This window comes from Eptatretus burgeri, chromosome 13 (assembly GCF_056783735.1).
Source record: "Eptatretus burgeri isolate ZD-2024b chromosome 13, Ebu_testis_v1, whole genome shotgun sequence".
Classification (NCBI taxonomy): domain Eukaryota; kingdom Metazoa; phylum Chordata; class Myxini; order Myxiniformes; family Myxinidae; genus Eptatretus; species Eptatretus burgeri.
The window spans coordinates 58,907,333-58,932,332 of NC_140973.1; the positions used below are offsets into that span (position 1 = coordinate 58,907,333).

Below are 25,000 nucleotides of genomic sequence, written 5' to 3' on the forward strand. Positions count from 1 at the left end.
ACAGAGAGCATTACATCAGCAGCACTGCCATGCCCTCAGCCAATTATACTACCCCACAGCCTTGTGCTGCATACAAAAGAAGACTCTTCTCTGAGCTGTTTAGCCTGGGTTTGAATTTCGACCAAACTATAAACTGTTCTGGTGTTTCACATGCAGGGAGAGGCATCAATGTGCGTGCGATCCCTCGGATAGACGTTAAACTATGCGTTCTGAGTCTAAACTGTCAGCATCGGTTGGTGGACGTTAAAGATCCTGGTGTCCTTCACGAAGAGTAGGTGAGCTATCACCGGCACCATGGCCAAATTCCAAATTCAGTGGGCACTGTATCAGTAGCACAACCATTCCCCCAGAAAACGATGCAACCAGCAGTGCTCCATACAAAAGAAAAGAGAAGAATAACATCAATATCTTCCTGGGTCGTTATGCGTAAATACAGCCGCCGAAGCCTTTGTTTTGACAAATCCGAAACTTGACTTCATCGACTTAATGAGGTATTGCAATTGGCTCCATATCTGCCTTTGTCTCTCTGTCTGTCTCTTTCTGTCTGTCCGTCCGTCACGCTACCTCCTCCTAAATGGTTGTGCAGAAATTCACCAAATTTGGTAGTTACGGTCACCATATGGCAAGAAGGTGCAAGAGCAGTATCATTTTGGCTCTGTTCCCTGGATGGGGTCAAAAGGTCAAATACCAAAAATGCAATTATGAGCACATTTTAAAACATTTTTTGTTAATGAAACTTTGCTGAAATATGTAACGATTTTTCGGGTTTGACCCCCCCCCCACCCCCATTTCATACCCCAGGGGGTGGTAAATTTGGGGCCACAGGGGTCAAAGCGGAAAAATGTATTTAACTCAAAATTTGATATTGGGTCATTCCTGGTGGAATCTTTCAACTTTGCTTTAGGTGGGAAGCGTGGGGATTTGCGATGGCGTGCCGTCAACGTCGCTCTTGTGTTGTTTTATCGAATAATGCTGCCTTTGTGCCCATAGAGGTTAATCGTTGCACTCGAGTTGACATAGCAAATCAATAACTAGAAAGTCACATGTCGCCAGTGCACGGGAAATCTGGATGATAGCGTGAAGTTATTCTGCTATCTGGCCTTTAATCCCTTATCTCTCAACCCTTTGTTATGAGGGAAACACATTTGAGACAGAAATGAAGCACAAAAAAGCAAAGCACTATGGGAAATGAAATTGTTGCCCTCTTGTTGGTAACTCGAACAGGCATGAGTAACCTTGCTATCCCTTTCTCTCATGATATTCGAGACCACCGTTGCTTGATGTTGCCACCCTACCAGGTTTTGTGTGACCAAAATCCCAGAGAGAGCACGCAAACCGGGCGTGTCGGGGGATCCAATTGGAGAGGCATTCCATTCAAAGTCCATCCGTGCCATTTGGAGACTCAGCAAGTCTTTGAGCAAAGATGAGGTCAGTTGGTGAGACAAAGATTTGGGTTTGTTCGGCACGTGAACCTGTGTCAGGTTTTCATGTTTACCGGTTGTAGAAAAAGCTTCTGTCAAAGGGGACAAAATGGTTATGATATGACTCTGATGAATACCTCCAATTGGTGTAAAGTATTGACTTTTGTTTCTGAAAGCATCACTTTGTATAATGTAGTTGTGATGTGATTATGTGACGGATTGGTTCCTCTTTTATCTCATATCATTGTTTTCCACCATGGGATTGATGTGCTTTTTGTTGTTTATTTCAGGAAGTGAAACCATCGAAAGATTTCCAGGAAGCATGCAAGGTGTCAAAAGGTAACAATAATAATAATGTTTTTTTTTGTCACTGTTTGGATCCCTTGGAGGCATACTTGGAAGCAATAATTTTGGTTTGATGGGGAAAGGGGCTGAAAAATTGAGGTTAAAGGTCACCAAAGCAGTGGATTTGAATTTGTCGAAGGTACGACACATGCTATGATGCTTTATAGACGCTTAGTCCTACTATTTGTGGAAGATACTGTGGCCTGCTTTTTGTGAAAGGTACACAATGTAGATGGGACAATTGTTTTTTTTTTATAGCTTCTCCAAAATATGGCCTGCTCCTTGACGCAGTACCTACCGCACTGGATGGCACTTTTAGTTTAATTTGATACAGCCAGGAATCGAGCATTACTGCTTCACATCCCTGCTCTCCGACCTATCAACCTCTTGGATCAACACTATTCTCAATCACAGAGGTAGATAGCAGAGGTATAATCTGTCCATCTACCTGTGCACCAAAACGTAGACTATACATATGGGAGGTTAGCCACTTAACCATGAACTGTAAATGAAAATCGATATCATGTATTTTAAGGAAATCGCTAGCTCTGGGGATATGATGTGCACATAATAGGCCACACAACTTCTTTCTTGTGTTTTCATTGTTTCGGAGCAACTGGCAGAACAATGTGGAATAAAGGAAGAATGGACGTAACGTAGCAACCGTGCCATTTTAATCTCGCCAAATCATGATTATCCTGACAATGTGAGTTGAGTGAAACAAAAGGCATCTGAATGAGAAGCTAATTGGTAACTGACTCTTCCATTTGAGGGATCATTATAAAACTGCAGTTACATCTACTTTCAAACCCAAGGCAATTTCATTAAAATGCCTGAATGTTCCGCTGTTAAAATTTAAATAATTATTTTGCTATTCCATAATCTATCAACTTCCCAATATTAAATTTATGAAGTGAATAAAAACATCCTGTCACGTTCTATTTACTAATTTATTTGTTTCTCTATTTATTTTGCACTGATGGGATGACTTTTAATTTTTCGTGGTAAAATCCTTCCATAGATTCAGGAAATTGTTGTGTCATTGAATATACAGTATCCTGATAATGGAAAAACAACATTTTCTTTGATACACATTCGACTGGGCTGGCAGGATGGTTTAGAGGTAGGAACATTTGCTTCTGAGGTGTCCAGCCTGGGTTTGAATCCTGACCCAGCTAAAGACTGCTTCGAGGTATGTATACTTGCATCTGAGCTGTCGAGCCTGGATTTGAATCCAAACCCAGCTATAAACTGTCATCCTGGTGTTTTACATGCAGGACGAGGCATCTATGTATGTGCCGTCTATCAGGATTGACGTTAGCTGAAGGATCCATCCACCTGCACTGGTCGTTGGGGGATGTCAAAGATCCCATGGGGTGGGTCGTTCGTGAAGAGTCAGCGAGTCATTGCCGGCACCCTCAACATTTTACAAATTCCGGTCTGAAAATTAAAAACTGCAGGTAGCAAGTGTCTGATCTTATTAGATATTTATTGACACCACCTGACACTGTTTGCTATCTCAGAGTGTGGTTGTTGTTTGAGAATCAGCTTCGACACTACAAATAATTTCATGTTCCCAGTTTCACGTCACGTATGAACAGTATTCTTGAGCTGTAAAGGGCAACCATGATGATGGATGGCTCTTTTACTTCCCCTGTGGTATGATTTTGGCCTAGGCAGTCTCGGAACTTGCAAAAACACCAAATAACTAGCCGGGAGGCGACGATGGTTCATGGGCATTGTTGAGCAATGCCACGATAGGTACAAATGAGTTAGTGGAAGCTTTTGAGGAAGCCCTACCGTAAAAACCTATCTCTTCCGTCAAAATTGACCAAATCAAATAGGATTTTTTTATATGTTGTACTTATGGACATTACGCACAGCTTCGAGGAAATGAAATTGTGAGAAAAAAATTGAGAAAAAATAAATAAAAAGTTCAAGTGGGTGTGGCTCTGCCCACAAGGGGCGTGGGACGCCCCTCATACAAAAAGACACAACTCGACCATGATATCTAGCTTGTGTCCAAGTTTCATCAAGATCGCATCAAACGTCACGGAGCTATGCTCTGGAGAGAATCACAAACAGACAGACAGACAGACAGACACAACGAAAATAGGAGTCACTGCTGGCACCCACGAACCAATTACTCTATACATGAAAATTCCAACGGGAAAGTATCCCAAAATGCAAAGCCTATCCACGTCCTCTTTGTCCGCAAACTAGATTTGACAAAAACGACAGTTCACAAAAAATGGAAATATTATTAATTAGTGTTCTCCAAATTCTCATAATAAAGGTTTGTTGAAAATTTGATGACAAAATCTGACACAGTAAAAACAGAGGTTGTGGCCTGGACACACTAACACACGCACAGCCACGATATCAAAACCCCATCTCCCGCTGTGCATGGGGACTGGCTAATAAGCCAAATAAAATGTTCCGTGACATAATTATTGACCTCTCCTTTGAAGTTCACAAGTTACACTGGTGGGTGTAGACCAAGAAAAGTCCAAACGAGACAATGTGATCTTGTACTTGAGCCCTTCAGAATTTTTCCAGTGTCGACCCAAAGACCTTCTCTTGGAAAGGATACCGTGGGTCCATACATGTCCGTGTGTGCAGACAGAACAGCCAGAATGGATTGTAATAAAAGGTTGTTAGCTTGTTTTTCAGGGAATATTATGTTTTGATGGAATATATTTGACCTTTCTGAACCAAACATCCCACTTTTCTGTCTTTCAACCAAATATAACCTATCGTGGTTTTTCATGAATGACATATCTTATTCACACCACATCTACAGATGAGAAGGCCTCTTGAATGCAAACTCATTAAAATACCTTGACTCTGCATAATAAAGGAATTGTTTAGATGTCTTTTCTAACCAGGTTAAACTTTCATCCAGTTCCTGTCTCACCCTTCCATAAAGGTTGGCCTATTTCTGTTCTGGATGAGGAGTCTCTCCAGAACTTGGCTCAGAAACTGCAGGATTCGACAGCAGAGAACGAGCCCAGTTCACCAAGCACTCTTACACCGCCTGTCTCACACTCCGCTGATCAGCTGCCATGGGTGCAACTTGCCCAGCAACTTGGCCTTTCCCAAGCCTTGATTCAGACTACTTCAGGTCCTGTCGATTTTCTGGCCAGCCTTCCACAAGTGGCTCCCACCTGCACTGTGCCCGACATCCTGGGAGCCCTTCATGCTCTCGGTCTGCAAGAGGCAGCAAAGACACTTGCCTTGGTTGTCTTGGACAGAAACAAATCCCACGTTGCTTAATCTCACATGCATTTGACCTGCTTTCAATGCAGCTATTGACACCTTTGTTATGTGAGATTAAGCATGTTCCAAAACACATGGAATATATTACAGATTGAGCACTGGAGGCTACATTGCAGTGATCAGCCGCATTAAAAAATACATTGGGGTGGGGGGAAGGGGAAAAATACTTGGAGGTTACAGTGGAGGATAGTTACAGAACCAAAAGGCACTGCAACAAAAAGAGAGTGAGAATTCTATTAACTTAGGATTCTGGTTGATGACTTCTTTCTTTGCACATGATGCTCAGCACATGTAGTTTAACAATTCACTTGCACATATGGTGGTATAAACTAACCATGCAATGAAAGGGTTAATGGTTTAACTGTGATTACATGTCCCACCTATCCCAGCAGACACTTCCTATCTGACAGGATCCGTGTGGCAATAGCCGGTGCGGCACACGGTTCGCAGTACCATAACAGTGATGGTGTTTGTATTTGATATTTATGCGTAGTTTGAAAATACAGCATTGTCTGCAATAAGGTATCATATGTTGTGAACTTGTATCCCTTTGTTCAAGAACAATATGTGACTTTCAAAATGACATAAGGGTGCTAAATGAGGCCTTTTGTGAATGCGCGGTGTGTGTGCGTTTACAGTGACTCCGTTCTGCTTGCTCGGCTCTTTTAACCTAGCATTGCTGGTGTGAAATCTGCGATTTTTTATTTTTATTTTCAGCATTTCGATGAAAGAATGGCAATCTCAAAATGGTTAATCATAATTGTTGTGTTCCTGAATGAAAATCGGACTCACGAGAAATATCTGTGGACTGTGGATGAGAGGTGTTGAGTTTGTCCCATTTCCTTTTAATACAAGCTAGCAGCTACAGTGAATATATGAACGAACACACACACACACGGACGCTTCTCCTTTTAGTAATAAATGCAAAAATCTAATATTTATCTTGTGGCCCTGGAACCAAACAAACAATGTATTTATAACAACACTCACAACTCCCACCTCTCAAACATGATTAATAGTAAATATCATCATTTTAAACTTACCCTGTACATTCACAAGCCCCAGATATGTTCTTCCCATCGTTGTTCAGAAGCACTGGATTCAGATACACAATGCATTCACTGGTCGCGATCCGTCGGGGGGTTGTATAGCACTTGCCCATCCACTCGGGCCTTGCACCGGTCTACGTGTTCGGGAGTTTGCAATGCGAGCTTAGGAGTTCTTCCAACTCTTGTTGTGCAGAGGCAGAGCCCTTTCTCACAGGTACTTTTCCAAGTATTTTTGACCTTTTAGAAGCTTTGTGAGCCATTTCAGGTGACAATCCTTCTCTCGTACACATTAAAATACTTTATTTTGCCTCGAACATGCAAGTTTCCTGGGGTTTTTGCTCATGTGCACCGAGCATTATAGTAAAATTACGTCATTCCAAAAGTCATGCATTGGCAATGTCTCTTACCCGTGCCAAAGGAGAGGGTATTGCATTTGGGTCCGTTTGACTGTGTCTCTGTTTGGCTGTTTGTCTGCACAGAACGTAAGTACGGTTTTTCTGTTCAACCGCTTGTTGGATGGACACAAAATTTTCACCAAAGGAGCGACTACTCATGTAGAATATTATTATGATAATTATGATGTCAGAGGTCAAATGGTGTGGCAGCCATGTTGGAAAAAAGGGAAAATTTTGGACCTCTGTATCTGTGAATCCACTCCATGGAAAAAAAATCTAAACTTACCACATGGCAAGTACTCCACATGGAGAATAAGTATGATTTTTGTATGACGTCATAGGTACCTCAGTTATGATGTCATAACTGCATAAGTATTACCAGTACACTAGATCCGATCAGGATGAGAATTTTTGAGGGTCATCTTGGGATAAAATTGGTCGACAAAATTTGATGATGTCTTCGGTAATGTAGTACAACAGACAATTATGATTTAGTCTTGATGGGGAATATATGTTTTAAATTTCAACCTTCTCGGACGTATGGTTGGCAGCCAGAATTATTTAATTATTTGCATCAGGGTTATTTTTTTAATAAGGCTCACTTGGCTGTTCCTCGATGGGTTTGAAGGTAGAGGAGTAGCAACTGAAACCCAAATCCCATCCAGGTTCCTTCTGATGACTTCATCTTTGCTTTTTGCTTGTCCAGGTTCCTTCTGATGATTCCAATGCAGGACTGTACCGACAGTGTTTGGTCTTCCATTTGATTTGATTTGAATTCAATGTATTTTAATCCCATTCTGAATTCAATTGGATAACAACAAACGTCATGGGTCAGGGTCAGGTGTCCGATCAATGTGGGACGTCTTGTTACCCGGTCATCACTGTCAGCAGTTAGAGTGGCAGCTCTAGTTATGTCTTATTAATTACGTAACACATCAGTACACAAAATACACCACACAAAACAAGTCCTGGTGAGGGTCTGCAATCTCTGGTTGCTCTCTTTCTTGTATTGGGTTGTGATTGAGTGATTCACTGCGAAAATGGCTGAAGACCATTCAAGGTATAAAAAGTTGTTTGTTTGTTTTTACCCACAATGCTGGCAGCTAAAGTGCATGTGCATGTGGGCTCAGGACCTTCAGCAGAGCATCACTGTGAAAAGATAATGGAGTGGAGAGTTCCACAATGCTGACATCTCTTAGTTTTGTCTCGTTTGAAGGTGTTTATGTTACAGAGGGTTAACACATGGCCCACCCTGTAGACCTTTTTAACATTAGCCACTCATTTTGATCACTGTTGTAATTATGAAACCATGATGCGTATAATGTATGTTGCAGTGTTGTGATTCTTTGAACAAAAATTCCTGAAACTGTTCATTTAGCCACAACGTTACGTGGTGCTTTACACAGCACTCTGTGGGGGTACCGTCGTACCTCGTCGTCTGTCAGCACCATGTGTGTGAGATTAAAAAGAATAAAAGTATTTTTCCAAGTTTTCCAACTGTTGCTTGAAGTAACAATGGTATGGTGTTTGTGGTGGCATTTGTTGTTTTGTTTTTGGGGGTGGGGGGGTGAGAGAGTGGGGGTTGGGGTTGTATAAAACCTTGTACTCCTGTAAATGTAAATGGACCCAAAGCAGTCTGCTAAAGCACCAACAGGTATACATGAAAACGGTCATTTATACAAACTAGTACGTGCCCGTACGTGCGTGCCTGTATGTGCGTGGCCGTACGTGCAAAAAAATATAAAAAATAAACTTTCAAACCTTGAGCCAGAAACAAACACACAGGCCGTTCCTTCGCTCTCGCGTGCCCGTACATGCAACCCCCCCCCCCAAAAAAAAAACTTTCAAACCTTGAGCCAGAAACAACCACACAGCCGTTCCTTCGCTCTCGCGTGCCCGTACATGCAACCCCCCCCCCAAAAAAAAAATTCAAACCTTGAGCAAGAAACAACCACAGGCAGTTCCTTCGCTCTCGCGTGCCCGTACATGCAACCCCCCCCAAAAAAAAATTCAAACCTTGAGCAAGAAACAACCACAGGCAGTTCCTTCGCTCTCATGTGCCCGTACATGCAACCCCCCCCAAAAAACTTTCAAACCTTGAGCCAGAAACAACCACACAGGCCGTTCCTTCGCTCTCGCGTGCCCGTACATGCAACCCCCCCCCCCCCAAAAAAAAAAAATTCAAACCTTGAGCAAGAAACAACCACAGGCAGTTCCTTCGCTCTCGTAAACGACGACTAGATTGGGGCATTGTGTTTATCTATAAATGCGCATAATAAATCGAGAAATTATTAGAATACATTAAGTCATCACTATCCGGAAGTGGTGCGTGCCAGTACGGAATGTTCACATCATTCCACGAATTATCGCTTGCATTGAGGTAACAACTGCTGTGATATTTACACACACAGAGTTAATTAAAATCCAAATTAAAATCAAGTTTACCTCCCTGTCTTTGCTAGCCACGACATTCGCTGCCATTGACCATTGCCACTCCTACCCCACGGTAACTAAGGCACCGATCGATCCCCATCGTAACCAGCACGGCACGTGACGTCATCGTTGGCCGGCCGCGCACCGGCCAACGCAGCAACGTGTCCTGTCATTGGTTTGGTAAATAAATGGCCATAACTTGGGAAGCACTTGTCTGATTAATATCAAACCCTGAAAAGGCACATCCTATGGTCCCCAGCAATATACATGGCAAGTTTTAATTAGATCAGACTCATGTGTCATGCACGCACACACACACACACACACACACACACACACACACACACACACACACACACACACACACACACACACACACACACACACACACACACACACCCGCACACACACACACACACACACACACATACACACACACACACACACACACACACACACACACACTGCTGAAATAAGAGATGACTGGGTTATGAATACTTTTTCAACGGAACATCCATGATTATAAATATTTAAACCATCAGATGTTATTTGCATCAACTTTTCAAGTGTCATTTGTCGCGGTGGAATCAACACGTATGGGGGTGGGGGACACTTATACCAAGATAAATAGTCATTTCACGTTATTAATTGGAAGTCATCTCCATAATCGTGCAAATGTATCGATTATACCAAACATTACGAGGTTTCTTTCACGATGTGATGTAACAGCCTGCAAATTGCTGGGATGGCAACTGCAGAGCATCAGCCTTTTCACACCAAATCGTTTCTCCCCTGTAACAGGCCCGTGCCTGCTCCACCGTGCCTGCTCCCCCGTGCCTGCTCCACCGTGCCTGCTCCACCGTGCCTGCTCCCCCGTGCCTGCTCCACCGTGCCTGCTCCACCGTGCATGCTCCACCGTGCCTGCTCCACCGTGCCTGCTCCACCGTGCATGCTCCACCGTGCCTGCTCCACCGTGCCTGCTCTATCGTGCCTGCTCCCCCGTGCCTGCTCCCCCGTGCCTGCTCCACCGTGCCTGCTCCACCGTGCCTGCTCCACGAGATGGTTTCTCCCCTGTAACAGGCCCAGGCTTGGCACCATGTCCATGCTTGTTCCACGAGATGATTTCTGCACAAATCGTATTAACGACTGGCGCAGTTACCCGCGGAGTGCTGCATTGTGGAGCATGCCGTCTACGGGAATAATGTTTCAAGATCTATATATTATGTATGAACGGGTCATTTTTGGGAAAGATGGTGGGGAGAAATGGGATTATATATAGAGGTGATGGGGAAGGGAAAGATAGGACGTTTCGGAAGAGAGTGGGGTGGGTGGTTATAACTTATAATGATTTCCGCCATTTATGTGTGCAGTTGTAAGATGGATATTTAAATCAGCAGTCACTTCTGCAATGATAATGAACGAGACGTTTAATAAAGATCACGTGTTATATTTCCCCAGGGTCGACTTTTGTTCGGTTGGTTGAACCATTGAACGAATTCTGGGCATTTCTGCTCTATAACAGCCTCGCAGGCCCCTTCTGGTGTGTATCGCTGTCTCCGACGAACGAAGACATTTTGAAACACGAAAACCGTTCGTCAGGCTCCGATGAACCTTTTCTAATTCGTACATCTGTCAATCCCTGTGGCTTGAGTCGATCCCCGAGCTCGTTCCGGAGTCGATCCCCGAGCTCGTTCCGGAGTCGATCCCCGAGCTCGTTCTGGAGTCGATCCCCGAGCTCGTTCCAGAGTCGATCCCCGAGCTCGTTCCGGAGTCGATCCCCGAGCTCGTTCCGGAGTCGATCCCCGAGCTCGTTCCAGAGTCGATCCCCGAGCTCGTTCTGGAGTCGATCCCCGAGCTCGTTCCGGAATCGATCCCCGAGCTCGTTCCGGAGTCGATCCCCGAGCTCGTTCCGGAGTCGATCCCCGAGCTCGTTCCAGAGTCGATCCCCGAGCTCGTTCCGGAGTCGATCCCCGAGCTCGTTCCGGAGTCGATCCCCGAGCTCGTTCCGGAGTCGATCCCCGAGCTCGTTCCAGAGTCGATCCCCGAGCTCGTTCTGGAGTCGATCCATCTCCAAGCGCAGCGGGCGTGCCACGTGGCCCTCCGTCATCGTTACACTTCCGTGCAATGTGTTTGGCTTGTTCGTGTTCGTGTTCGTGTTCGTGTTCGTGTTCGTGTTCGTGTTCGTGTTGGTAAATGCCGGACTTGGCGAGTCCTTCATTTGTCCACGGGTCACATTAATCAGGGTTTACCGAGGGATCTCGGACTCGGGATCACAAGAGGGCCGGGCCGTTTGCTCTTTGTTTTAAATCGGCGAGTGTCGACGTGTCTCGCCGTGTGTGCCGTGTGTGCCGTGTGTGCCGTGTGTGCCGTGTGTGCCGTGTGTGCCGTGTGTGCCGTGTGTGCCGTGTGTTCTGTTTACTCTCCCAACGAGGAAACCTGAGGGAAAGTATTGCGAGAACACGGGAAGGTGCGATCGGCGCAGCCCTGTGAGTGTGAGTTTGGGTGTGAGTTTGGGTGTGAGTGTGCCCGAGCCATGATGAGTAATTCGGACAGCGTTCAGATCCCGGACGATGCGGCCTTCAGCTCGTTCCGTACCGAGTGCGAGATCCACGATGGATGGCAGATTTGCTACACCAAGGGGGGGCTCACAGTATGGACGCAGGACCTTCCGAACAACAGTGCCGTTCAGAAACTCAAGGTACACGCACTCTCGGACAAACGGCCACACTTGTGAAGGAAGGGGAGGGGGGGCACCACACTCGTGGAGGAGGGGGGGTCACGACACTCGTGGAGGAGGGGGTCACGACACTCGTGGAGGAGGGGGACACTACACTCGTGGAGGTGGGGGGACACGACACTCCTGGAGGAGGGGGGGCCACGGCACTCGGGGAGGAGGGGGGGGCACGACACGCGTGGAGGAGGGGGGGTCACGACCCTCGTGGAGGAGGGGGGGACACTACACTCGTGGAGGTGGGGGGGACACGACACTCGTGGAGGAGGGGGGTCACGACACTCGTGGAGGAGGGGGTCACGACACTCGTGGAGGAGGGGGTCACGACACTCGTGGAGGAGGGGGGTCACGACACTCGTGGAGGAGGGGCGTTCACGACACTCGTGGAGGAGGGGGTCACGACACTCGTGGAGGAGGGGGGTCACGACACTCGTGGAGGAGGGGGGTCACGACACTCGTGGAGGAGGGGGGACACTACACTCGTGGAGGTGGCGGGGACACGACACTCGTGGAGGAGGGGGGACACTACACTCGTGGAGGTGGGGGGACATGACACTCGTGGAGGTGGGGGGACACTACACTCGTGGAGGTGGGGTACACTGCACTCGTGGAGGAGGGGGACACAACACAGGTGGAGGTGGGGGACACTACACTCGTGGAGGGGGGACACTACACTCGTGGAGGGGGGACACTACACTCGTGGAGGTGGGGGACACGACACTCGTGGAGGAGGGGGACACGACACTCGTGGAGGTGGGGGACACTACACTCGTGGAGGTGGGGGACATGACACTCGTGGAGGAGGGGGGGACACGACACTCGTGGAGGAGGGGGGGACACTACACTCGTGGAGGTGGGGGACACTACACTCGTGGAGGTGGGGGACACTACACTCGTGGAGGTGGGGGACACTACACTCGTGGAGGTGGGGGACACTACACTCGTGGAGGAAGGGGGACACTACACTCGTGGAGGTGGGGGACACTACACTCGTGGAGGTGGGGGACACTACACTCGTGGAGGTGGGGGACACTACACTCGTGGAGGTGGGGGCACTACACTCGTGGAGGTGGGAGACACTACACTCGTGGAGGAAGGGGGACTGCTACCATGCTCATGAGGGGTCTCCACACACCTTTCATTTGCTTTACGAATAATGATTTGTGTTCAGTTGAAGCTTTACCACGTGATGTAAAAAAACAACTTGTACGAGCATGAAACTAACTGCTGGTACAGATCGTCGTCTTACTCATTCCCAAAGAGCACTTTACACACACTCTTGACTTTTAAATAGCACTCAAAGATTTCTTTCAAGGAGCATTCTTTACATCTCCCTGTGTTTGTACAAACTTTGAAAAAACAACAATTCCCAGTGTGGTATTCCATGATTGTTTGTAATTTGAGGTTTAATATGTGTCATCAGGTGGTCATAAACGTGTAACACTGACAGCTGAATCTGAATGAGTGAATGATGTTGATAAATGTATTATTGGGGCAGGAATCGATGAGTTTTGAACTCTGTCCAATCATTTGTGGCGACATGCTCTTGGAAACGCAACAACCTGCTCCTTTTAACTTGACCTTTTCACATCTACAGTGTATATTGATTGTATTTGTTTGTTCCCTGAAAGTTTTCATGGAAGTTGATCAATCGCCATCCCATTGAGGTTTATCGTCTCCTTCATGAACCTCGAAGCAGAACGAAGCCAATTGGTTCACTTTATCCTGTCGACAAATGTCAGTTGATGATCGAGGAACAACTTATTTAAAATGGAATGTTATATTTTGAACATGAATTGGAAGACAAGTTTGCCCTTTTTCAGTACTTAGGCTCTGAATTTGTCCTGATCGTACTCGCGCAGAGAGTAGAGAGAATTTTTTTTTTTATTTTTTATTCCACCTGTCTGGAAGTTAAACAAAATTGAAAATCATTCCAAACTGGAAACCTACTATTTATAGGAAGTCATAAAGGTCACAAACTACTGGCACAAATAACTAATTTAACGTGTTAAATACGGTGGCGTAAAAGACGGTGCGTTAACGGCGGGAAACTTCCCCCAAAAATAGTTTTTTTTTTTTCTGCAGTCTTTAAAACTTTAATTTTATTTCCATTCAATCATATATTTGAACACTGTTAATCATAAATCGTCTTCTTGGCACTTCCAAAAACCTCTTGTTTAGCAGTAATTGGAAGAAATGTATATATATATATATATATGACACCAACTCGACCAATCAGCTCGCACTTTCAGCATTGGGGGAATATCGAGATTCAGACAAATTTACGGCTCGTTATAAATATAAATGATATAGCTCGAAAACGCAAAAAAGCAAGAGTTTTTGAAAGACCTTTCCCATGTTACTTTCATTCAAACTGCGCACGGTAAGGCGTTCTCTGAACTCTAGCTGTTGATGTCGTGCTGACATTGGTGTCACCAGATGGAATGGCCGTGGCTAACATTGCTTTCATCAGTGGCAACTATTACTAGCCTGTGGAAACTTCATCCTCGATCGACACGGATACATGTCATTGTGATTCGTGCGACATCAAGCACCTGAAAATGTAGCCCTGAGATGATCCCTAGGTGAATGGTGCATACGGAAATTATTTTCCTGTTACAAGGCTCAGGTTTTGTGGTCTTTAATAAGTTGGGAAAATGTATTGTAAGTTTTAGAATATTGGGTCTGATTTGATTAACTGGTCAGCAATTGAAAGTTTTTTTTTTTCAGCAGAATATTAAGGGTTAGCTTCATTGTAATCTTCTCTGAGTCGGCCAACTAGAAATGTTGAACTTATTTGTGTTTTATGGATTTATTACTTATTTTGGGTGGATTTCTAAGTGGTATCCATTCCCAAGGGGCTTCTTGGTTGTACGTGGTGATCGGTGCTCTTTTGCCTGGATCATCTGTGAGGTGCGTAATGGGATTGACCTTCAAAGTACACCAACAGGGAGTGGCTGAAATCTTCCCACAGGATGTTGGGGGAGTTGAAGCTCTTACATTTTCCATTCTTGATGATTTGCAACAAATTATCACCCACCCAACCTATATCCCAGATCGTCATGACCACACGACCAATACTTTGGATTTATTCTTCACCTCCAATCCGTTGCATTCCAACTACACAATTTCACCTCCAATTGGTTCTTCTGACCACAATCTTGTGAACATCACTTTACTTACCACCACTTCCTCTCATCTGACAGCTCCAACGAAACGCCAGTATTGGCATTTCAATAATGCTGACTGGACTGGTTTACGAAACTTCTTTTTTGACTTTCCCTGGAGAGACTACTGGCTCTCCTGGGGCGATGCCTCCATCTCTGCTAAACGTATAGCTGAGGTTATTGTTGCAGGAACGGAGGCTTTTATCCCCTTCTCTTTCATATCGATCTCTCTTAGCAATTCTTGGTTCAAACTCCAAACTGGATGATTCTAACATTTCATCTCCCTCTGATGCTCCTCTCACCAATCCTCTGTCCCACCCTCTAATCTCTTGTCATGCAGTCAAAAAAAATACTCTTCTCTCTGGACATAAGCAAGGTCAAAGGGTAAGATGGCATTCCTCCTCGTGTCTTGAAGGAACGTGCTTCAGAACTTGCACCCGTGCTTGCTCGTTTGTTTCATTTTTATTTAAAAACCCAAACTTTTCCTCTTTCCGGGAAACGTGCATTCGTGCAGCCTATTTTAAAGAAGGGTGATCGTTCAAACCCTTCCAACTACTGTCCTATTGCTCTGACTACGACTGTTTCCAAAGTCTTTGAATGTCTTCTCAATTCCCATTTCCTCAAGCATCTTGACTCTCTCAATCTTCTATCTGACCATCAATACGGTTTTCACAAGGCAAGATCTATAGGTGATCCTTTCCTACATTAAGGCCCTGTCACACCTTGACGTTTTAGCCGGCGTATGGCAAGGTCTCAAAATTTATGTAAAACGTTGGCGTGCGCTGAACTATTGATGTTTTTTTTTAAGTTTTGGGCGTATAATAACGTGTTGGACGTATGCATAACGTATTAGTAACGTACACAGAACGTTTTAATCACATATAGATAACTTGTACCAACGAATGAGCGTGTTGTCGGCGTTCACAACCTCTGCCCAACAATAGTCGAACTTATGCACAGTGTGCAGCAGCGTATCACCGACGATCACGTGGCAGAGGCTATTAACAGGCTGCAGCTCAACGATTCAAATCATAACCGCACAAGACATCGAAGTGTGAAGCTGCTGTCACACCTTGACGTTTTAGCCAGCGTATGCCGACGTATAAAAAAATTGCTGAACCAAGCTGGCACACGTCGAATACGTTATGGGTAAGTTTTGTGTACGTTAAGAGTACGCTGGCATATGTCGTCGTACGTCGAGTATGTCGAGAAATTTTCAGCATGTTGAAAATTTCTCGACGTACTCGACGTATGACACACGTTCCGCATACGCTGGCATAAGTTGTAGGCACGTTACGCGATCGTTGACACACGTTACTTGTAAGTTACTCATAAGTCGAAACACGTCGAGGTAATGGTTAGCGTCAGTGTTCCAGACTCCCTGTTTTTTTTTTTTTTTCTTCGGTATGATGGTGATGTTAACACTTCGATTTCTAGTGTGGTTATGATTTAAATCGTTGAGCGGCAGCCTATTAATTATATTATATTATAACTGCACTAGATAATCGAAGTGTTAACATGACCGTCATACCGAAGAAAAAAAAAAAAACCAGGAGTCTGGAACACTGACACTAACCATTACCTCGACGTGTTTCGACTTATGAGTAACGTACAAGTAACATGTGTCGACGTGTGTCAACGATCGCGTAACGTGCCTACAACACGTTACTCATAGGTTAGAAATAAGTTTCGGGTACGCTAAACGTTACCTCGACGTGCGTCGACGATTGCGTAACGTGCCTACAACTTTTGCCCAGCGTTATGCGGAACGTGTGAGTCGTATGCTGGCATACATCAAAAAATTTCAAGCATGGAAAATTTGTCTCACACCTCGGCGTACTACGACATATGCCAACGTGCTCTTAACGTATTCAAACTTACCCATAACGTATTCGACGTGTGCCAGCGTTTTAGCCAAATTTTGCATATGTCAGGCATACGCTGGCTAAATCATCAAGGTGTGACAGGGCCTTAACGAATGTCTGGGCCTCTTCTTTGAGAGACTTTGGGGAATCCTTTGTTGTCGGCCTTGATGTCTCAAAAGCCTTTGACATTGGGGTTTGATATCCACGCTTCCCTCTTTCGGCTTTCCTCCTTCACTCTGCTCTCTCATATCGAGATTTCTCTCTGACCGCTATGTCTCCATAATTGTTGATAGTTCAACATCTCCCCCCTTACCTCTCAACAGCGGTGTACCTCTGGGTTCCATTCTGCCCCCAACACTCTTCCTTCATTTTATCAATGACCTTCTTTCTTCCACAAATAACCAAATGCACTCACATGCTGATGACTCAACATTACATTCCTCTCCATATCTTTCCCATGTGTCCCATCTTCTCTCACTTGATCTACATCTCGTTTCATCACAGCCACCTCTTTAAATTCGGATTTGGACAAGATCTCCCAGTGGGGCAAATGTAATCAAGGTAAGTTTAATGCTTCAAAAACTCAATTTCGTCTCTCTGTCTCTCTGTCTCTCTGTCTCTCGCTCTCTCTCTCTCTCTCCAAAACTCCTCTCAATTCTCCAATCACCTTTGAAAGCTCTACAATTACACCTTGTGATACAATAAACCTACAACTTATTACTCTCACATCAAATTTATCCTGGAATCCACACATTACACAAATAGTTAAGTCTTCCTCGAAGAAATTAGGAGTCCTGTTCAGATGTCGAAGATTCTTCTCATCAAAACAGTTGCTCCAACTACATAAAGGATTGATTTGTCCTTGTATGGAGGACTGCTCTCACATCTGGGGAGGTTACAGCTCGACATACTGACTGGACAGAATTGAATACAAAGTTATTGGACTTGTCAACTCCACCAATGTGACCTCAAAACTCGACCTGCTCAAATCATGCTGCAGATTACTCTCGCTCTCTGTATGTTCCCTCTCTCCTCTCTCCTCTCTCCTCTCTCCTCTCTCCTCTCTCCTTTCTCCTCTCTCCTCCCTCCTCTCTCCTCTCTCCTCTCTCTTCTCTCCTCTCTCCTCTCTCCTCTCTCCTCTCTCCTCTCTCCTCTCTCCTCTCTCCTCTCTCCTCTCTCCTCTCTCCTCTCTCCTCTCTCCTTTCTCCTCTCTCCTCCCTCCTCTCTCCTCTCTCCTCTCTCTTCTCTCTCTCTGTGTGTCTCCACCAATTGTGAGACCAAGGAATACTTGACAAGCCACGACATCACATGATCATTGTGTAGCCATTGGCAACTCAAGGGTGGGTCGTTACGATGTTTGTTTCTTCACCTCCACTTCCAAACACTGGAACTCTTTACCTTCTCATGTCTTCCGGAACACTTATGATGTTCCCCTTTTCAAAAAGTAGATTTTTTTACTTCCTCAACAACTCTTCGATTATTCTCTCTTTCCTTACTGTTGTATCAATGCAGTTCTCTTATTTAAGGCCTGGCCTTGATGAGGACTATTTCGACCGTGACTTCAACATTAAAAAAAAAAAAATATATATATATATATATATATATATATATATATATATATATATATATATATATATATATATATGTATCCCTGTGTCGTAAGAGGCGACCAGGGTTGCGTCAGGAAGGGCATCCGGCGTAAAACGTGCCAAATCACTATGCGGATCATAACGGATGATCCGCTGTGGCGACCCCTATAAATGGGAGCAGCCGAAAGAAGAAGAAGAATATATATATATATATATATATATATATATATATATATATATATATATATATATATATGTATCCACGTCACCAATGGTCTGAGTTCTGAACCTATAGTTTGATTGGCAGAACTACAATCTAACTTTCTGTAGATCCGTTTTCGATTACCTTTACTTTACCTCCCTGTTTTGTCAGGTTGACTTTTTATACCCTTCGTTTCCCTTCCTCATCCTCCCTTTTTAACCACGTAGGAAGACGTTGCTTTGACAATGAGTCACCATTTTGGAATTTTCTCCTCCATTCCAACCAAGAAGTGAATGGGATATTTCTTGGAATGCTACTATCTTGATATTGATATTTCTTGGAATGCTACTCTGTTCACTTCCTTATGTTCGAGAATTTCTCCTGCACATTGGTAAACATCACAAGAACTCACAACCTTGATTAAAACAATTATTCTGCGTCCAATGTGAAGCATGGATCCTCCGATAGTCGACTTCAACAACAATACACCATCGTGCGAGATAATGGACCTCATGAGTATTACAGCATTGTTAATAATTAAAACTATCATATTACGAGCTGCGCAGCTTTGAGGTAAGGTACGATTGTCTGCTGAGAGTCGAATACCAGTTGGATTTCCTTACTGTTGCAGGCAAGTTAATAATCCCACTGTTGGTCCTCTGACGTTCATCATTATGGTCTTGATTTATAATTTTGCCAAATTTGCTTGCTATTTACCTTATTGCATAAACATTTTCTGTTGCTGCTGCCACTGCTACTAGTAGTACAAGTACTACTACTACTACGATCACCACTGCTTCCTTAATGACCCCAATTATTCCCACCTTTCTTGTGGGGTCGGCCGGTGAAAGTTTTTGGTTCGTTTTTCACAAACCTGCCGGCTAGGCCTGACGTTCGACTGGAGGTGGCAGGAATTTGTTAACCTCCGCCATCGAAGATCGGAGGTTACTGTTTTCACCCCTTTCTGTTTGTTTGTTTATGAACAGTATTACGGAAAAACTCCTCGACGGATTTCGACAAAACTTGGTGGGGGGGTTTGGTATGGTCCAAGGATCGTGCCATTAGATTTTGGACTTGGTCCAAAATCCAATATGACCGCTATGGCGGCCATTTTGAAAAAATATTTGAATTTGTTTTTTTTTGCATTTCTGCATGTTTTAAGTGATTTCCAACCCCCCCCCAAAAAAAAAAAATTGTTAAAGAAAAAAAAAATTTGCAACTTTTTTTTTTCAACAAAATTTCGAATTTTTTTTTTGCATTTCTACATGTTATAAGTGATTTCCATGTTATAAGTGAGTTATATACTTAACACATGTTATACTTATAACATTTCTACATGTTATAAGTGAGTGACCTAACAGTATTGGTGGGGGAGGTTTTGCACTCTACCGAGTGCTCCCCCTCTAGTTTTTGTCCAGCGATGACTCGCCTACTCTTCATGAAATGCTCTATGGGATATTGAAGGTCGTCCAACTAATGCTAACAGATTGGAGACCCGGCTTAACGTCTATCGGCACACTTTATAATGCAACGTTCTCTCTGTGAAGCACTAATCGGATAGTTCATGGTCAGATCGGGAATCAAACCCAGCCGAGACAACTCAAAGGTAAGTGCTCTTCCTCTGCACCATGCTCTCGCGAAATGATTTTGCATTTTCTCTAATGCAAATGTTTACAATTTATTGTAATATTTTGTTTTATATGTTCAGTCGTGGTTCAAAGTATTTGCACCATTGCACTTTTTTCAAGTAATGCATCATTTCTTCCAGAAAATTGTTGAAAGCAAAAAATCTTTTGGTATCCACATATGTATTTCTTTGGTTTCCAGTGGAACAAAACAAAAAAAAGCTTTAAAAATATTACCAAATCTTAACGTAGTCAAAAGAGAAATCCTAAAATAGCCTGGACAATATTATTGGAACCTTTTAGAAGTTGTTTGAAACAATTAGATTTCAAGCAGGTGATTCTCCTTTACTTTGGAATTGAATTCACCGGTGGTGAGTTCCAGGTGCCTGCAATATAAAAATCACTCATTCAACCAGTTTGAATCGAGAAAATGAGTCATTCTGCTGTTTTGTGTTGCTGTGTGTTCTGCAATGAGCATGGAGAAAAGAAAAAACCAGAGAATTGTCTGATGTTCGACACAAGATTGTCGGCAAACATGGACAATCTCAAGGCTACAAGTCTATCTCCAAGACCTTGATGTTTCTGTGTCCACCGTGTGAAATGTTATCAGGAAGTTTAAGGCCCATGGCACTGGAGCCAACCTCCCTGGATGTGGCCACAAGAGAAAACTTGATCAAACATTTCAGTGAAGGATTGTTCGAATGGTGGACAAAGCACCTCGATCAACTGCCAAACAGATTCAAGCTGACCTTCAGACACAAGGTATGACAGTTTCAACTCGCACCATCCGTCGCCAATTCGATGAAAGGGGGTTCTATGGTAGGGGACCCAGGAGGACCCCACTGCTGAGGGGGAGACATAAGGAAGCCCAAATGGAGTTTGCCAAAACACACCTGAACAAGCCAAAATTCTTCTGGGAGAATGTCCTGTGGACAGATGAGACCAAATTAGAGCTTTTTGGTAAAGCACATCATCTCTTTTTACAGAAAACAAAATGAAGCCTTCAAAGAAAAGAACACCTTCCCTACAGTCAAACATGGAGGAGGTTCAGTGATGTTTTGGGGTTGCTGTGCTGCCTCTGGCACTGGGTGCCTTGAATGTGTGCATTGCATCATGCGATCAGGAGATTACCAAGGCGTTTTGGAGTGCAATGTTCAACCCAGTCAAAGGTCATGGATGTTGTAGCAGGACAATGACCCCAAACACACTTCAAAAAGCACCCAGGAATGGTTCAAGACAAAATGCTGGACTGTTCTGAAGTGGCCAGCAATGAGTCCAGATCTAAATGCCATTGAACACCTGTGGGGAGATCTGAAAACAGCAGTTGGGAGAAGGCACACTACAAATGTGGGAGAGCTGGAGCAGTTTGTATGAGAAGAGTGGGACAAACTGTCAGTTGAGAGGTGTAGGAAGCTCATTCATGGCTCTTGGAGGAACTTGACTGCAGTTATTTTGTCCAAAGGTTGTGCTATCAAATATTAAATCGAGGGTGTCAATAATTTTGGCAATGCTATTTGTTTTTATTTTCTGATTTTAAAGGATATATTAAGTTCTGAATCAAAAACAAAGGTTCTGTAATATTAACAGAGAAATAAAGAATTGTGGAAACAAAATACTTTGTCAATTTCAACTTATTTTGAGAGAAAGTTGTGAGTTATTTGAAAAAAGTGCAAGGGTTCCAATATTTTTGGCCACAACTGCATGTGCACAAGTAAAATACAGTAAGTCGTCGCTTATCATCATCCTGGTTAACATTATTTTGTTATTAAGTCGCTGATCTATGAGAGAACGTACTCATTTAAAGTCGTTCACCGTTCCATTAGATAGTCGTGTGCAGTCGATAACGACCGCATTCTGCATCAAAACGCCAAAAAACCTCTAATTTAGTACCAAACTAATGATTTTCCTCATTTCAATAAAGCTCCAGTATAAACCATTCCATAAATACCGGCATGTAAGCCCACCCAGAGTACTACAGTATCGACCTTGTACACACCAAGCTGTGCATCGATAACATCAGTGGTTGTATCACCTTCTCTAATCACTGGTGTTTCACAAGTGGTGATGCACATGACTAGATACCACATGTTTATATGTTAAACTGATGGAAACATCCTCAAGTGCATTGATAACTTTGGTGGGTCTTGCGCTCAATATTCTCAGGTATGCATGAATGGTGTGTAGAGGAAGTTGTGCCCTGAATGTGTCAACGACTTGAAAGGATTTGACGATGTTGCCTCCGCGATGAAAAAAGTTATCCTCAGCTTGGCCAATAAAGCGGGTTTTAGTGAGGTGGAAGAAGCCGATGTTACACAACTTCTGCAATCACACGGAGAGGAGCTAACCAATGAAGATCTGAAGAAACTAGAGATGATGACATTCAATTGTTTGTTTAAAATTATTTAAAAGTTATACTCTCTATGTAAATAATGGATTTTTTTTCCTCTGGAACATAACACCCCTCCCTCCCCCCCACCCACCTACCACCCCGATATTTACATTCATTCTTATGGGGAAATTGGTTTCACTTAAAAGGGAACCCAAACACTCAGACCAGTGCGACGCTAATCTATCCCTTGATGCCCCACAATATACACGGTGAGCCAAAAGTCCCAGGACACGTTTTTAGCCGCTTCTAATTTTTGTGAATTATAATTTTGTAACAACGAATTTTTGGTTGCCCACTGCATTGCTATCAAGGACACTTCCATTCTGATAATGCTTCCCCCCGGTGAGAGAGTGAGACCCCCAGAAGATGAAGATATGATTTTGACTTGGCATTCCAAAATGTTCAAAACGCTCATTTGTGTTTCTCCTCTCATGAGAGATAGGGCCAAAAAAAACGCCTCTCTTTAAAAAAAATTAAAAAAAAAAAATTTTCTTCCCTCCGCCACTGAAGGTGAAGGAGGTTATGTTGTCACCCCTTTCTGGATGTTTGTTTGTCTGTTTATTTGTTTGTGTGCAGGATAGCTCAAAAAAGTTGTGCACGGATTTGGATGAAATTTTGTGGACAGGTTGGGTGCGTGACAAGGACGAACTGATTAGATTTTGGTGAAGATCCGGATCCGATGACTAGAATTTCAAAAATGATTATCATTGAGAGAGAGTGCCAAAAACGATACAGAGCATGATATCTCAAAAAGCTGTGGACGGATTCGGATGAAACTTGGTTGACACGTTGGGTGTGACAAGGAAGAATTGATTCAAATCTGGTGAAGATCCAAATCCGGATCCAGATCTGATATTTTTTTTACGTGATTCTTCACCTTTGAGAGATAGGGCCAAAAACTAAATAGAGCATGATATTTGAAAAATGTAATGGGCCGGATTATGTTTTTGTGCATCAGGGATTGAGTGGCGGAGGTATGTGCTCTACCGAGTGCACTTCTCATTTTTATGTGCAATGTCTAGGCTCGTATAAAAGCAAACACACACAACGTATAACAAGGGGAGCAAGAGACAAGAGGGACAGTAGAGGGAGGCATGAAATAGTAGGGAACAGAGACATTAGGAGATCTGTAGAAGGGAGATGGATTGGGGCAGGGTACATGGGGTAAACAAGATGGACACTACAGAGACTTTCAGGAATGAAAGCAGGGAATTTGAAGGAGGTAGGTTTGGGGTGGATTAATGGGGGTGGAAAAGATCGAGGTTTTGGATGGGAAAAGATAAGAGATGGTGGTGAACAGCTGTTTTGATGACCTGGAGGGTCGAGTGTGATTGAAGGGTGTGTGGGAGTTTGTTCCAGAGGCGAGAAAAAAAAGAGGAATGAAAGAGAGAAGGTGAACAGTAATTCTTGATTTTCATAGTTTCACCAAAAGGGTGTTGTTGGTGGACCTTGGGCACCCTGGGGAAATATAGGGGGGACAGATCACAGACAGAGCAAGTGGGGCAAGGCTGGGACAGGAGACTGTAGAAGACGGAAAGACCACCGACCTGTCTCCGGTGAGAGAGTAAAAGACCGAAAGACTCGGCTTCATCATGAGAGATACCAATGATCCTAAAAGTCTTGGTTTCCACAGCGTGAAGCCAAACTTGATGTGAGGCGGGTGCACCAGCCCAGAGGGGAGAGCGGTGCTCCAAGCTGTGGATGAAAGCTTTTTATGTTGTTTGGGGCTCAGGTATGCCAAGGATGGGCATTGCACGATGGAGGATGTCCAGGAAAGATCATGGCAGGTAGTGAGGCTCAAAAGCTTGAATGAAAGTACTTCTATATGGCTGTGGTTAATGGTGGAAAATTATAAGCCCTGTTCGTGCAGGGTTGTCACGGGGCCAATCGATAGCAACAACACACACACACACACACACACACACACACACACACACACACACACACACACACACACACACACACACACACACACACACACACACACACACACACCGATTTCTATAAAGTACGTACTATTTAGAATGTTAAATCATCTATAAGGTCTGTCCGGTACCAATACAATGTAAGCACGTCAATAAAATTTGTACTACAATATTTCAAAATCAGTGGAACATCTGATATTTATGGACTGTACTGTATATACACTCAGTTTACAAAACATTAGGAAAACTTTCCTAATATTGAGTTGCACCACCTTTTGCCCACAAAACAGCCTCAATTAATTGGGGGCATGGACTCAACAAGGTGTCAAAAGTGTTCCACTGGGATGTTGGCCCATGTTCACTCCAATGCTTCCCACAGTTGTGTCAAGTTGACTGGTAGTGGATCTCTACTCTGAATAGCTCGTTCCCTCTCATCTCACAGATGCTCAATTGGATTGAGATCTGGTGACCGGGCAGGTCACTGCAGTAAGCTGAATTCACTGTGAAGTTCGTGGAACCATTTCTGGACAATCCTGACCTTGTGGCATTATCCTACTGAAGAAATCCATTCATAGACGGATACAC

General features: G+C 44.0%; 2 protein-coding genes across 6 annotated transcripts in view; both read left to right on the plus strand.

The window, feature by feature from the left end:
* The window catches only part of LOC147014568 (RELT-like protein 1), an 83,156-nt gene extending 72,607 nt beyond the window's left edge, over nt 1-10,549 (plus strand). Inside the window, exons 7-9 of one of the 5 annotated variants that reach the window (XM_085852614.1) lie at nt 1,299-1,428; nt 1,712-1,760; nt 9,724-10,539. In XM_085852614.1, the coding sequence (XP_085708740.1) occupies nt 1,299-1,428; nt 1,712-1,760; nt 9,724-10,124 (580 nt within the window). In that variant the 3' untranslated portion in view covers nt 10,125-10,539. The other 4 variants (XM_085852616.1, XM_085852617.1, XM_085852618.1 and 1 more) reach the window with 4 other exon arrangements.
* Nucleotides 10,550-11,059: 510 nt separating this feature from the next.
* The window catches only part of STARD10 (StAR related lipid transfer domain containing 10), a 46,819-nt gene continuing 32,878 nt past the window's right edge, over nt 11,060-25,000 (plus strand). The window contains exon 1 of the mRNA XM_085852619.1: nt 11,060-11,620. Within this exon, the coding sequence (XP_085708745.1) occupies nt 11,456-11,620 (165 nt within the window). The 5' untranslated portion in view covers nt 11,060-11,455. The remainder of the gene's footprint in view (nt 11,621-25,000) is intronic.